This window comes from Oculina patagonica, chromosome 9 (assembly GCF_052425735.1).
Source record: "Oculina patagonica isolate OP01 chromosome 9, crgOcupat, whole genome shotgun sequence".
In the NCBI taxonomy this organism is placed as follows: domain Eukaryota; kingdom Metazoa; phylum Cnidaria; class Anthozoa; order Scleractinia; family Oculinidae; genus Oculina; species Oculina patagonica.
The window spans coordinates 7,378,912-7,395,024 of NC_135766.1; the positions used below are offsets into that span (position 1 = coordinate 7,378,912).

General features: G+C 38.5%; 2 protein-coding genes across 2 annotated transcripts; one reads left to right on the forward strand and one right to left on the reverse strand.

Annotated features, from left to right (window-relative positions):
• Positions 1–755: 755 nt before the first annotated feature.
• LOC144664914 (uncharacterized) lies at positions 756–2,621 on the reverse strand. Its single transcript, XM_078526115.1, has one exon. It carries the CDS (start codon positions 2,619–2,621, stop codon positions 756–758), a length of 1,866 nt encoding a protein of 621 aa, XP_078382241.1.
• Positions 2,622–4,056: 1,435 nt separating this feature from the next.
• LOC144666836 (peptidyl-prolyl cis-trans isomerase-like) lies at positions 4,057–15,193 on the forward strand. The gene is made up of 5 exons (XM_078528239.1): positions 4,057–4,217; positions 4,382–4,412; positions 11,512–11,600; positions 13,859–13,955; positions 14,904–15,193. The coding sequence occupies exons 1-5, from the start codon at positions 4,149–4,151 to the stop codon at positions 15,113–15,115; spliced, it is 498 nt and encodes a 165-aa protein (XP_078384365.1). The 5' UTR covers positions 4,057–4,148; the 3' UTR covers positions 15,116–15,193.
• Positions 15,194–16,113: the final 920 nt, after the last annotated feature.

The following is a 16,113-nucleotide window of genomic DNA, read 5'->3' on the forward strand; positions in this document are numbered from 1 at the left end:
AATAGGAGATGTCTGCACGCAGGCTACTGTACTAGAGAAACAAGGAACTTTCACATGAGATACCCATTTATCGCCCATTTAGCATTACCATACACTCCAAAATGGCTTGCTAGTTATCCATTTCATTTGTTCATATGTAAATGGTATTTTCATACGTAGGATTATAAAGAAGGCCATGTTATCTCTAATTCTAAAAAAAAAAAAATTCGGAACACGGTTTGGGACTGGAACTAGTTCGCGTGCGCGCAATGTCAACTCTTCCTGGTAATCTTTTAGCGTCTCTCTCCAGTCTCACTCACAGTTTTGTCATTGACTCCAGACCTCTCGCTGTCGTTTGAAGACCGAGCGCGTTCGCAAAAGATGCGACTGTTTTGCAGTCTAGGTAAAGTCTAACCTGAGTATCAGTAATTTTAAATGCACGGCTAGTACGACGACACTTGTGTTGGACAATTTATTTGGCCGATATTTCGACTAGTCAACTAGTCTTCTACAGGGCCAGAGCTGGAGTGAGATAAAACTTAACGGCTCCTAAAATTTAAATTAAAGTATATAAGTGGATAATACGTAACACGATAGCCATATAAGGAAAAAGCATAAAATACAGCGTCGAGGGTGTAATATATACGTATAAAGAAAATACACGCACTAATAATATATAAAAGATGAAAAAAATATAAAAAATAAAAAATAAATAAAAATAAAAATAATAATAAACTAAAGCTAACTTTCATATAACGATCTAAAGATATAACATATCACTGTTCAGAGCGTCTATTGAGGCCATTAGGTTCAAGAGTTTTGCCTCGGTCTATGAGATATGCTTCTCTTGCTTTGCGACGAGAAGTACTTTTAGTGGGTAGCAATTCAAGAGGAACTAGAGACATGTCTGATGTGCAGTGCCCTGGCATGTTGAAATGAGTGGGGACTGCAGTGGCTGCTTTCTTGTGCCTTGGATTATTGCTGGCCTGCCTGTGCTCAGTGAAACGTTCCCGAAGAGTTCGTTTTGTTTCTCCTACATATTGTTTATTACATCTTTTACATTGTATCATATATACAAGGTTAGTTGAGTTGCATGTTATGTGATGTTTAATCTGTCTGACTTCGTTAGTACTGCTGAAGGTATATGTTGTTTTGCCATCTTCGATGTGGGGGCAAGTGAGGCATCGATGATTTGAGTTACAGCGGAAGGTGCCGGGTGGCGGCTGACTGCATTGGTTAGGGCCTTTAAGTTTCGCTCGGACGAGTAAATCTCGAAGGTTGGGAGAGCGCCGGTAAGATACCACGGGTGTTTCTTTGAAGATTTCTCTACAGTTGGAAGAGGAGTTAAGAAGAGGTTGTTTGTTGTGAAGTATTTTCTGAATGTTACGAAGTGCTGGATTGTATGTGATTACTAAAGGAACTCTATCAGATCGTGTTTCGCGAGTGTGTTCTTGCAAAGACTCTGCCCGTGATACCAGGCGTGCTCTGTCGATTTGCTCTGAAATAAAGCGTTGTTTGTAGCCTCTTTTAACTAGATATTGCTGAAGTTCTTTAACGCGATGTTCAAAAAAGTTTTCAGTGGAACAGATTCGGCGTAGACGTAGAGCAAGACTGTAAGGGATTGACCGTTTTGTATGATATGGATGACTTGAGGTGTTCAGTAAGTACTGATGCTTATCTGTAGGTTTAGAGTATAGGTCGGTTTCTATTTTTCCATTGTTGAGGTGAATGTTGACGTCGAGAAACGGAATGGAGGTGGTCGAGCGTTCACTGGTGAACTTTATAGTGTGGTGGATATTGTTAAGATATTTTATGAAATCATCAAGCTTGTCTTCTCCTAATGTCCAGATCATAAAAATATCGTCAATATACCTCCACCAAATAAAAGGTTTGTCCGGGTACGAATCAAGTGCCTTTGTTTCAAAATCGCCCATGAATAAGTTGGCAAATGCTGGGGCCATTCTTGTTCCCATCGCTGTACCGTGCAGCTGCATGAAATTTTCGTTGTTAAACTCGAAGTTGTTCATATTCAGAATAATGCGTATCAGGTCACAGATAGCTTCAGTGCGTATATCCTTTTGAGATCTTGCATCTAAGGCTTTTCTACAGGCATTGATACCCTCATTAGTAGGGATGTTTGTGTAAAGCGAGGAGACATCTAAGGTAACAAGGAGAGCGTTCGGAGGGAGATCAGTGATTTGTTTGAGTTTGTTAAGAAGATGTGTAGTATTTTTGATATACGATGGTAGTGTCTGCACCAGAGGATTGAGATGATAACTGACGAATTCAGAGATTTTTTCAGTAGGATGTCCGTTTGCTGAAACGATAGGTCTTCCAGGATGCCCTTGTTTATGTAGTTTAGGTAATATATAGAAGCGGCCAGGTCTGGGATTGACGGGAGAAAGATATTTATAAGTGTTCTTATCTATAGCTTTATCTTTAAGTAGTCCGTCAAGATATTTCTGGACTCTTTTATTTACATCTGGGGTCGGATCCTTGGTGACCTTTTTGTAGAACTTTGCGTCGTTTAGCTGTCTGTGACATTCTTTTAGGTAGTCTTGTCTGTTCATAAGGTAAAGTCGGATTTTGCTCGCGTCAGATGTGTCAGAAATCTGACGTCGACACACAACGCGACTGCGCATGCTCGGCAATTTAGTGGATGAAAAGCTCACTTGGCCGTTGTAAATAGGTCATGAACCACTTTCCTATACAAGACAAGACAAGTAACACAATCTTGAGATAGAGTTGGGGAAGAAAAGAGCCGCCACTCATTTTTTGGTGATGAATTAAAACACTCAACCCAGCCTTCAACGGCGGGGAAAAGCGCGCACTGTGTTTGACGCGTCGCGTACAAGCTAGCTGTACGCGTCAATCGCTCGTCAGATTTGCAAAGTTTTTCATCCATCTTTTTACCCACAAATATCGTCATTTTAAAATATTTCAGTACTAACAAGCTTAAACTACAAACTGTATCTGTAGGTAATTCGCATTAGTAACGTTCAAAACTTCAGAAAGTTCTTCCGTCGAAGCGATAAAAGAATTAGATAAACTTCGGTAATTTCTTGACATTCTCTAGAATCCAAGATGGCGGAACATGCCTGACGAGGCTGAGATTTCAGCGAAATTTATAGCAGTAAACAAAGATATTTTTAATATTTTAACTCCAAAATCGTGCGTTCAAAGAATAGCAAAGACAGAGAATGTCAAGAAATTACCGAACGTTCAAAACACGAACGCGTTTTTAGATAAGCCTCTTAATCCAAATATTTTCTAACTAGCTAACGTACGGCGAGCGCGTGCGAAACGAAGTTTGCATCATTCGCGCGCTAATGCTGAAGCTTTTCATCGAGCAATCAGATTGGCGAACTGAACGCACTTGACCAGATGTGTACTACCGTGGTAAGTAGCAAACTGGGTACGAGATTACTCTCCCTGGAAGAAAGTTGTGCAAAAATCCTATCCGTTGGAGGTTTGGTTTCCAAAATTGACGGTCAGAAATCTTTCTTAGCAGCAAATTGATAGTTAACAACCTGAATTCGAATGAAATTTTAAGAGGTTTGAAGAAATTTGAAGGGATTGAAGAAAGAAAGAGAATTTTTTTGAAAAAAAGAGACGGGATGCATTTTGCTCGAATTATTTTTAGTGTTTTTTTTTTCAATTTTACTGTAATATTAACATGTTAAAAAGCGTGTTCTAGCTTGTAATGGTTTTATCTAGAACTGTTAATCGAATGTAAATGCCAAAACACGGTTGGTTTGTGACACAAACTTTCTGCAGGGGCTGATCTAAGCGGATTAAAAAAGTTGTTTACAAATAAATAAATATATTAATTAATAAACATTTTTGCTTCAAGAAATGGCATACTTTACAAAATGATGCATTCGTGATTTCGATGATTTTCTTTAAATTCCTGAATATTGAATTTTGTCATAGATGTTGACCTCCCCCTCCCCGAAAAAAAAGGTATGGTCATGTTATTTCACTGACAGCCATTGTCTTCTACACCAATGAGAAGTCTCGATTGCTCAATGCAATAGGGGTGGTCGGCCCACATTTCCAGGGTGCTCATTCGTTAACACGTGCGGAAATTTCTTCACTTTGCCCTTCCCTTTGCTGAATCTACTCTGGCGAGGTTTATCCTTTCGTTTCGTCAATTTGCAAGCGCAGCCATGTCCAAGCCTCGATGTTTTTTCGATATCTCTATTGGTGGTCAAGCAGTTGGACGTATCGTAATGGAGGTAAGCACACTTTCTGTATCTTGCATGTCGATTTGCATGTGTCCTGCATATGACAGTTGTTCACAGGAGCACGTACTTAAGCTTACCTTCCACCATTTTTTTTTGTTCATGGTAAGTTTGCTTCACCTCTTCTGTCAATTTATACCATTTCTTGTTATTTGCAGCTCAGAGCTGATGTGGTTCCAAAGACTGCAGGTCTGTATAAAGGTTGCTTAGGCCTAGTTATTGTACAATATGTACAATGGAACGAAGTCCTCGGTATTACCAACGACATTCTTCCCTCCAGTAACAGTGAAACATTTGGGAAAAAACCGCGATTTAACGAATCCTCGTCATAGGCACCATATTTTGCCAGTTCTTTGGCCATTCGTTTTATCGAGATTTCACTATACGCGCGTTCGAGTTCCACTCGGCGATTGACGTCATTGACAAGCGAAAGCAGCTCGACACATTGCTGAAACACTCGTTAAATTAAATTGGTTGTTGGCGTTGTCAACTTTAGACTTGTGTTTTTAGCAAACCTCTTCTCTTTCGACTTGTCCCTTCACGACATGGAAAGGCAGATATTTCTGTTGGCATGTTCAAAATAGTTTTTTGCTCTTAATAAGAAACTTGCATCTGGCACTTAAATGTGTAGCAAAAGTAAGCATTCATTATGCATGTTTCAATTTGACCTGGGGTGTTTACCATTTACAAAAACATTCTTGGTAGGATGTAAATGGAACACGACTTTTCGGTTCGTCCCACTGGAAAATTCCTGAAATAAACGGACAACCTGAAAAGGTAGTCCCAATTTCCCGGTGGAAACTTCCCAATGGAAATTCGTTTTCCATTTACAGATTTCTTGTCTTTCTCACTAGTCCCAAGCCTTTTTGGGCAAAGCAAGTATATTAAATTCATCGATCAAATATGCTGGTTACAGGAGAAATAAAACCATGCATTAGGCAGGCTATATTTCCGCCACTCTCTCAGGTCCTTTTTCCTCCCAGGGATGCGTGAAATGGCTGATCGTCTCTGTGAAGTTAGTTCAAAATTTATGCATCATTACTGGTCACTGGAATTGTCATCAGACACCAAGCACATGCTTTCTCACACTAACACTGCAGAATTTATGACTAAAAGAGATTATCAGCCTTGATAAATTGATCCCAAACCAAACTTAAAACAGCGATAAAATTTTATTCACCTCCATGCGTCATTTTGGAGCTCGCAAAAACACAGAGACTTTGTAGAAATTCTTATGAAAAAACATAAAATTGTCGAGTAAAATGTAGGTTTTCAATCTGTACTGTTACGTGAGGGGGCCTTTTTCTTGGTGCAGAAAAGCGGTAATTTGAGATGATAAAATTATCTTCAAATCACGGCGGTGAAAAAAGCACAAAAAAGAAAGCTTACAAAATATTATTACAGAATTCTGACCAGTAAATAAACACTAGCACCTCTTTCTACACGTTCCTTTACTATCAATTTTAATAAACATGCTCCTTTGTATATTCTGAAGCACTGTTGTAATTTTCTAAAAGGTAGACACAATTCAAAGCAAAGCTAAAGTATGAAGAAGCAACTGTCCCTGGGTCTCCGAGGATGATTATTACCAAGGGTGACAGTGCTGCATACGGCATGTTGCAATCACGATTTTGTGACAAACAGAACTGAAACACTATATGAACAACATGGGAACAAGTAAATGTTACGAATATAAAGTTTTAGGTCCATAAATGGCAACGCCTGGACCTCGAATCAAATGCCCTCCAAGTCCGTGATTTGAATTCAAAACGCACTTGAAAGTGCCATGACACTATGTCTTCGCAGTGGTGGAAGCAAAGTCTGATGAATCCTTCATCAACAAGGTTTTAGCACTCTGTACTCCATGTGTTTCTTCTTTCCGTTTTAAGTCCCAAAGATGATATTATGTGTGTTCAGAATCAAAAACAAGGCCTTGGAAGTTTGAAAATACAAGCCACATGGCATAATAACTTAACAAAATATTTTGTAGCTCTAGCCGCTATAATCACTAGAACATTCTCAGCGCCACCTTGTTTTCTTGGCCTGTATTTCAGACGTCACCATGACTTTCAAGCAACATGTGTTGTTCCTCCTCAACTTGCAAACTTGGGAAGTTCAGTTGCGCCAAAGTTGGGAAGTTTGTTCCAAAGTTTGCAATTTAATTCCCTAACTCGCAACATAATTGGCTACTTTGTAATGTTGTTCCCAATGACCTTCGTAACGCGGAATGGTAAAGTAATGTGAAATTAACTGTAAAGCCCAGTTCTATTTCCAGGAGATACTGTAGTAATATTGACATCTGATGTCCTCAAGTACTATTTCTTTTTAACTCTTTCTTGTCACGCACGGCCATTTACCGGTCCTTTTGGACCGGTAGCGCGAAAATTCCTAGAAAATTTGCCTTACTTCCGTTTTCCTCCAAATTTGGAGAACAGGAAGCTGATATGATTAGCCAATTACAGAGCGATTTTGGGCCAAGACACTTGAATGTGCCTTACATGACCAATTTTTCCAAGCGAAAAAAAAAATTCAACATGGCGGACGTGACTACGGAATCAGTCGAATGATAGCCTGAGTATCAGGCTTTTCTAAGGGGTAGGGGGAAAAGGAAGGAGCGCGGACGGAAAGAAAAGCCTGACACAGACGCTTTAATTCCAGTCTTCCACCCCTCACGGCGTGATAAGCGTCAACCAATCAAATTCATTTCCGGTTGTCACTTGCGAAGCCGGACCAAGATAAAACTGATAAGACACAATACATCTTGCAACAATATTTATAATGCCGATCCCGGCATCAATGAAATGCAAGTAATCAACGTTTTCACGGAACATATATCTTGTCCTTACACGGCGAAAATTTCGAGAGTTTAAAGTATATCTTACAAATAGAATTGAGCAAAAACAAGCTAGCAAAACATGTGGCAAAGAAGTGTGAAACAAACAGGAAACCACGCAGCGCAGACAATTATGCAATGACCTCTAGACATTTCCTTGGCCACAATCTTACGGCTCTATTTAATACATAATGCCTCTAAATAAAACAGTGCCCCTCAGAAAGAAGTGAGAAGCAAATTACGTCGAAAAACCGAATTTAACACAGAACGGCAAGGGTACAAATGTCACAAACGTAGGCCCGTCACCTTTATTTTGCTAAAACTCTGAGGACGTCGACTTTCCGTTTCACAAGCAGCTTTCGAGGCATAATTTCTGTCCTCTATTACGTCTAATTCCAGGAAAAACTGTAGAGCGCCTTTACGAGCCGTTTTGAAGTCGTCGCCTTCCATAAATACACTGAAATAACGCTGAATAACGTCGAGCGAAGTTTTCGTTCACTGTTCGTTCGCGTGGACATCAGTTCATTGAAGACGCCGTTATGAAATTTTTATTTCCGGTGGTGTGACGTCAGGGCCCATTGTGAATTACCCAATCAGCGCCACATCCAGAATCTGGATGTTTGACATGACCCAATCAAAGCGTTTGTGTCAGGCCTTCCTCTCCTGTTTCCTTCCCTACCCTCCCCCCTCCCCTTAGGAAGGCCTGATACTCAGGTTAGTCGAATGAATTTAAACTGCTTTTAAAAGCCGGTGAAGATGGTTTTTGAGAAGGAAGTTGATCCAGAAGGTTTTTCAAGTCTCAAACAAAGTTATTTGGACAGTTAGCTCGAAATTCGAAGCGAAAAATTGAGGTAAATGATCTTTTATTTTGCTTCGCACATGTTTGTGTCTGTTTGCGATATAAGCACATGTTGTTCAAAATGCGACAAAAAACCGTTCAGATCGCCGTTTTATTACGTTTAGAAACTCGCCTTTATCATAAACAATTTGTCCTTTGTCGAGTTTGGGAATGTAAAGCTCAATTTCTTTGATAATCGCTCGTTTTGTAGGGATTATGCAGCCGTGAGTAGCCGCATGTAACTTGAGCTCTGATAAGTCGTTGCCATGGAAACTGAAATGCGATCCTTCTGTTTACGTAAGAAAAAAAATTAATAATTAATTCCCTGTTTGGAATTTTTTCATCCGGTCGATTGTCTTAGATCGGAAATGATTACTTGGATTCCAGTGGGGCGTTGACTTCAGTTTTGCCTAAATTTTGTGACTTATTTTTACTGATTTTTTGTGATTCAGAATTTTTTTTTGAAACGTTTTAAGTATCCATGAAGGAGATTATATTTTTTCTAGAAAGCATATCTTGTGCCCTTTCAAATGAGATATTGGAGACTTTATAGCTGTAAATACTTTTGGAGTTTTTAAATAAAACGTGCGACACGGTCAATTTTGCATTATTTTTGATGTGACAACAATGAGTTAACCCTTTCACCGCACTAAACCGGAATACCGGGATTCCGTTTTCCCACTGGAACATACTAAACCGCTTTTCCGGGAATTTGACCGCTTAAGATTTGAGATCAGACCTAGGAACTAGGCTCCTATAGGGGGGTCTAAGATAATGTAAATTGAAAGCACATGGTCAGACTTCAAAATGGCGTCCTTGAATCGTGAAGTGAAGGAAAAGAACTCAATAAAAACATGAAGTGAAGACTCGCGATTTAACATTTTCCGCCATATTTAAATTGACTAAGACGATGCTCTTTCTAAGAGTTAGAGTTTCGAGGCCAGTTTTAAAACTTGGAAGGAATTATTTTCACAATTTGTCAATGGTGAATTATGGCTCAAGTTATTGAAGACTTCTTTGAACCTCTGATGCCAAGATCAAAGCCGTACGGACTCAAACTGTCCTACCGTTTTCTACAGTCATGTTTTCCTTGCGGTTGAACAACGCGGTAAGAGTTATACAAAGTTTTCATTAATTTTCCGCTCTTTTTTGAATGAAATAAATGTTCTAATTTATCACGATGTTTTGGTCTATGATTTTCTTGCTTGCGTTGTAAATTTTGGAATACAAAAGCCTATTTGAAGCGCACAAACCTTGTTTATAAGATCATTTCATGCTATTTTTGACTGAAAGTTTGACATAGCTAGAAATTTGCTGTTCCAGGGGATTTTTGTACTAGAAATAGAATGGTGAAAGGGTTAAAATAGGTTCTTGTTCTAAGTCTGGTGAGATGGATCAACTTTGGCTTTGACAAGTCGTCATGGCCTAGTCAAATTGTCAAGATCTGTCTTGCCAGCATAGTGCCCATCATACCCTGTCTTGCTAAATTGCCTCCTGATCATCTGCTGTGCTCCTAGTGAATGTCTTCTATGTTGACTATGTTAAGTTGAGTGGTGACATTAGTGACCAAGATCAAAACTATTGCAGTTCTATGAGGAAACTTAAGGAAGGTTGTTTAGATTGTCTGACCTAAGAGAAAGCAGCCAAAGTGATTTTTAGATTGATTTCTTTCAATCCAAAATTTTGAACACATGATGGGAAGTTGAACATTTATTACCAGGGCTCAAAATAATTTTTGGACAGATGCCAGTCATGTTGGTTGGCCAAACAGATTTTACCTTGGTCATGTGTCGTGACTGGTCAAAATATTGAAAAAAGCCATTTTAAACTACCATTCGTTTCTGCTGTTTGATGGATCGTCTTTGTTTGTGTGGCATAAAAAGACCCGCTATTTCTTCACTGTTTCTTAAAGCGAGGGTTTCATGGTAATGCGCATGCGTGATGTGACAGCTTCCAGAATAAGTCATACGGGTCAACACTAAATTCAAAGTAGCGATCGTTTGTTAAATCCGAATGAATCCGTTGTTAAACATTGTCATCCGTCGTTCCTCTTAGACAAACTGAAGTCAGCTATTTCTCAAGTACCCGTAAGTGATGTTTTGTCGACTGATTGAGGCATTTGGGCAACGAAAAAGCCATTTAACATACAGAGTCTTGTAAGCGACATCATGATCGACCGGCAACGGGACGTTCTCAAGAGTACTTGGCGATCGAAAAGATAAACAGATCAATCTGGTGTGGGGCTAAGCGGTCTTGTGTGGCTTACAGAAGGATCTTTCATTTGGAAATTCATAATTGTACAATGTGCGGGTTGGTATGAACAGTGTTTTGATGCCCTTGAATAAAATTTATAGGTGTGATGTGACAGTGGACATGATAAGATACAAACGAGCGATCACACAGATTGTTTGCTACACAAAGACCACAAATTTCTCTTGCAACACAAAATCAAGCGTTAGATTGTTGATACTACTTAGAAAATAGCTTCAAGGAGTTAACTGTTTTGGATCGCGGCATAAGCTAATAAATCTTGTGTTATCATTGACGTTTTCTTGATTGTATTCCTGCATCTCAAAACTGAATTCGAATGTACGTTTCAGTTGATTTATCCGATTTATCTTCACAGCGACTTCATGCGAGTGAGAGAATTCTATCATAACAGAAGCGTTGAATGTACAAGCTTTAAAGTATAAGGAAAACTGAAAATCCTTTCTCGTTTTATGCTTTTTATCAATCATTCCAGACATATAAACAAAGCAATGCAGAGGTATCTTGTCGTGTAGCTCGCCGCATGATTTGCAAGGAACATCATTCAATTTGTTTCCAACTTTCTAGTTGTCTTTCCTTGAGCACACACCACTGGCAGTTGAATGATTTGCCAGATGCTGGCGACATTTTCAGCTTGAGCTTTGAAATTGTGAAGAGAGTCGATTGAACGAGTCAATCGATCAGCTTACACGAAAATTCCATCACACTGGCGAAATACGTGCAGGATTTGCATATTGACATATCACTTCCGGTTGGTCTATAAACAATAGAAGTGATTTTGCTTGCGTCATAACTTATGCGCCGTACCGTGAAACGGTCCCATTAATGCCCTTGTAAGATGTGATAGTGACAAGTCAATAAAAAAAGTCATTAGAATTTAAGTTAACGCTTAAAATGTAAATTTGTATTAGAAATTTTATTTTGTTTTTAGTTTTTTTCTGGTCATCAGTTACCATGTATGTCACCAGTCAAAATGACCGTTAAGCCGAAACTTTGTCCAGACAAATTGTCATCTTGATTGGACGTTGTCTGTTGACCGGCCATTATTTTGCGCCCTGATAACATGCAGAGGAAGAAAAGATGTCTTTCATTGATGACTTACAGGGCCACCATTAAGCATAATGCCATGTGTAATTTCTGTATTAAGAAATCTTTGCAAAAGGGATAACTCATCAGACTGCATATCATGTTTTAAATTATCCCAATAGTTTTGATATCTTTAATCTGTGCAACATCAATAATAACAGCAGATGCTTGCAAAGGACACTGGTTGACAGTGTGCTGTGTCCCTTCAAGTAGTTGTAAAATTTACAGTGTAATTAAAATTATTGTAAAATTTATATTTTCAGAGAACTTCCGTGCACTGTGTACTGGTGAGAAGGGATTTGGTTTCAAGGGAAGTAAATTCCATCGAATCATTCCAAACTTTATGTGCCAGGTAAGGTTACACTTATGGAATGGTCAGTGCTGGTCATGCTTTACGGTCAGACTTTTAACAATAAATCACCAAGAAAAAATGTATTTTCCTTTCATTTTTACCGAATGGTAATGAAGGTGTAGTGATCATTCTCGAAGTCACGTGTTTATTAATTTCCCTCACTCGCTCACTCCATTCTGATATTAAACCGCAATTAATTCATGCATTCAACGGTGAACGTGCTGCAGAAAGGTTCTTTAAAACGCCATTCAGCGCATGGCAAAACAAATTATTCTCCAACCTCAGTTCCCAGAGTCTCTCTTTTTCAGGGAACTAAATTGAATTTTCACAAAACAAATCGAATATGGGTCAGTTACACTTATCCTCTGGTGATAAAAGAGAATAGAATTTGCTCTACGAAGCCTCAGAGCATAGGCTATCAATGACCCATTCATGTAAGAAAACATTCAAAGACGCGTTTTAGTAAACACAACAATCATGCACTTTTTTGTTTCGCGTCACATCATCTTCGTGTCACGTCATCCGTTCTTCATCTTTTTGAGTCGTGCAGAAACGCGCATCTTTCTCTCAAATTTTATTCGCTGCTCAAAATAATGCTTTACGTGCTGGCAGAAAAGTAAACATATTCACAAAACAAATTTACTTAATGCTAAAAAGGATCAAAGGGTGCACTTGAATATTTTTGTGATGAAATAGAATTCGCGCTACGAAGCCTGAGAGCACGAACCATCATGACGCAATTCCCATGGAAAAATAAAACATTTACAAGGAAATAAAGTGAGATTGTGTTACATTATTGAACGCTTATTTAAAGAAAAAAACTATCAATGACCCATTCACGCAAGAAAACATTCAAAGGCAAATTAAGTGAGATTGTGACATTACTGATAGCACCTACCTATGAACTACATATAGTTACGCTTAAACTGTTATAAAAAATTATTACGCTCGCCATGTGACGCGTTTTAGTTAACACCACATCCACGGCACGTTTTTGTTTCGCGTCACGTCACCTCGTGTCACGTCATCCGTTTTTCATCTTTTTGAGTCGAGCAGATACACGAAGTGCTCGGGCGTATCTTTTCTCTCAATTTTTTTCCGCTGCTCAAAAATAACGCTATACGTGCTGACAGAAAAGTAAACATATTCACAAAACAAATTAACTGGTAATGCTTAAAAGGATCAAAGGTAATACACTAATCGGTAAATATTTTGGTTGTGAAAACTGAATAGCGCTACGACCCCTGAGAGCACGAGCCATCAATGACGCAACTCACGTGGAAAACTAAAGCAAAGTGAGATTGCTTTACTTTATTGGACACTTATTTAGAAAAAAGTGCGGAGGTCGGCACTTCATTCATCGAATTACCATGAGGTTGCTCGAAGAGCCTTTGATTCTCTAAAAAAGCTTTTTGGGGAATTTTAATTCCTTCTCCAATTTGTTTGAGTGAAAAGTCCTTAGGACAGAGTAGTATTCAGCTTACAAGGGGGCATGGTAATCTAAATGTAATCTCTGTCAAAATTGCGGGCATCAGATAAGGGGAAAGACGATGAGAATTTTTCAAACTACATGTATGAGTGGGAAGGTGAGGCAACTCGTCTTTTGAGAACTAATAATAATAATAATAATAATAATAATAAAACAATCTTTTAAGAGGAAGCGCCCGTCACGTAAATACATGGTTTTCAGGGAGGTCCTCCATGTAAATAAAAAAAGTATTAAAATCTAAAAGGAAGTACAAATGTCACAGATCTAAAATATAAAATACTGAAGTGAAGACTGAAAAGTGTTGCATTCCTACTCCCCACCACCTTCCAACCACATACATCGAGCGTGTATGCTGAGGAAAAATTCTAAATGTGTTAGTGTGGGTAGCTGTATCGTTAACTTCCCTCACAGTTTCACTTGTATATAAACTTTGGCATTGTGGTAGCTTGTGGCTGCAAGGGAACTTGCGTTGTACTGTTGCTGGTAGCTACCTTCTATCATGTTTCTTAAACTACTATACTATAATTTTATGGGAGAGATATCTTATAGAAGAAGGAGAGGTGTGCTGATTTTCATTCTGTTAGGAGTTCATTCAGTTAAAGGATAATTTGAGGCAAAATGTTAGGCTTGTGACCACTATCACCTTGCACAAGGACAGTCATTGGGTGCAAACAAACTGATGATGCAGTTCCAACTGGCAAAATATGGTTGTGTCATCCGTAAGTGAAGTGTAATAATAACTGGTAGTATGTTGGATTCTTTCCAATAGGGTGGAGATTTCACTAGGGGTAATGGAACTGGTGGCAAGTCCATTTATGGTGAAAAGTTTGCTGATGAAAACTTCACCCTGAAACACACTGGACCAGGTAAGAGTTAAACACAGTAAGCATTAAAACAGAAATTAAAGATGATCTGTTATGCCTGTAAACTGAAATGCATCAGTTGGTTAACCCATTGATGCCTGAAGGTTCATGCATGCACCCACCCCAAAATACCTGGCTCTTCTATGGCTTTCAATGCAAACCTACCAGTGGAAAAATAAACCATATGTGCAGTTTATCCAGGCAAATAAATTGGTTCTGAAGTAAACTTTTTTCCAACTAGATATGTTGAAAGATTAATTTGTAATTTAAAGAGCTTATCGGTCTTGATAAATTGTTCCCAAACCAAACTGTAAGACAGCCATAAAATTTTATTCACCACCATGCTAATCATTCTTGATGGAAGAAGTAAATTTTCAACTTCAGGTTAAGAACCTCATAAAAGTAGCATGCAAGTGTGATACACAATCAGCTCAGTGGTCTTTGTCAAGATTATTGTTGCCTCTCTTTGGCCCATAATAAGTAGTCTGTATGAGGGCAAAACAATGTTTACAGTTTTCAGATATCACTTTCACTTTCCAGCATCGCTCAAATTTTTAAATTATGTGGTCACTCCGGGTTTGATTAAAATAATAATTACTATTGCCGGTATAACTATTTTGGAAGTATGTTCTAACTGGAAGAAAAATATTAAAAATAGCAGGAGTTGAATTTGAAAAAAAGACCACAGTTTTTGACTGTTTCCTTTAATTTAGTAAGAAAAATAAATTCACTCTTCCTAGCTTGTTTTCTACAAATGTAAGTTATGTCTGATTTCCATTGGTCAGATAGCATATGATTTCTAGTCATTTGTTTACTTAAGAAAGTATTTGTCATAAATTTCAGAGGTAAAACAGTTGTAAAGATCCTCTTGTAGATAAAACAAGGAAATGCTCGGGTTTATATGTACACGAAGCTTGGGTTCTTTGTAGTCAACTGTCTTCTTCATTTTAGGGATTCTATCCATGGCTAATGCTGGCCCCAACACAAATGGATCGCAGTTCTTCATTTGCACTACAAAAACTTATCACCTGGATGGAAAGCATGTTGTATTTGGAAGTGTAGTTGAGGGGTATGATGAAGTTGTTAAAAGAATGGAGGCTGTCGGCTCTGACGGAGGCAAGACCAGTAAGCCAGTGGAGATTACAAATTGTGGTCAGCTGTAGTGGGAAATTCAGTTTCCAACACAAAACTAAACTGCAAAATGTAGAAGATAGGAAATAAAATTTGATTCCAGAGTTTGATTATCTGTTATTGGTCATTTGGAAAGTGTTCTGTTAGAGTACCTGACAAACCGTTCAAAGCTGCTTTTGTTGATGTTGTTGTCCACTCTGACTGATTAAAATAATCCCATAAGGTAAAGAAGAGAGGAACTGTGCAAAAAATTGCTTGGAGGGAAGGGAGCTGGAGAAAACAGAAAACAGAAGGGAACACAGCCTCTTCTAATATTAGAAAGCAACATAACTATTCTCAAACATTAACCCATGATATATGAATTATATGACATGTAACGATAAAGGGTCGTCGTTGTTATGGCCAAAACCCTAAGTGGGTATAGGGCCAGAACGACAAAGGGTAGACATGACATTTACAATTGGAAAGTACAGTTGAATCCTGATAACTCAAACCCTTAAAAAAAAATTGAAACTACCTGCTAACTTGAACCTTTATGATTCCTCCCTAGGTCATTTTCTTACTAATTTTGCTTTTGATAACTAAAACCCCCTATATCCGCCGCCGTAGTATACACCGCGCGCGAGAAAAAATCCTCTGATTCCCAGGGTACCCCTTATAACATAAACCGTTATTGATTTTCCTTTATGGATCTAGTTATCGGGGTTTAACTGTATGACAGAACAGAAGGAGATGTGTGTTCTTATAGTCAAGTGGGCTAGCAAAATCATTGTTGCAAACCGAACAAAAGCACCAAATTTGGCACAGTCCTTTCAGCTGGAGCATTCAGAAAATCCAGTTCCAAGAACATGGAACACAAGAAAGGGCAATCATGTCATCTAAGAAATTATGTCATATTTGTATGTCATTTTCGTAATTTTTTTTTTTTGCAAAAAAAAAAAAGAATCGTGATTTAGATAAAGCTCAAAACAATCTCGTTTATTGTCAACACAATTTTCACACTATTCCATCGCTTACACCGCTTCTTATA

Coding starts and splice junctions, on each gene's coding strand:
- LOC144664914 (XM_078526115.1), bottom strand. CDS start 2,621: ATGCGCAGTCGCGTTGTGTGTCGACGTCAGATTTCTGACACATCTGAC.
- LOC144666836 (XM_078528239.1), top strand. CDS start 4,149: ATGTCCAAGCCTCGATGTTTTTTCGATATCTCTATTGGTGGTCAAGCA. Junction 4,413..11,511: donor TGTGGTTCCAAAGACTGCAG/GTCTGTATAAAG, acceptor TTATATTTTCAG/AGAACTTCCGTGCACTGTGT. Junction 11,601..13,858: donor TTCCAAACTTTATGTGCCAG/GTAAGGTTACAC, acceptor TCTTTCCAATAG/GGTGGAGATTTCACTAGGGG.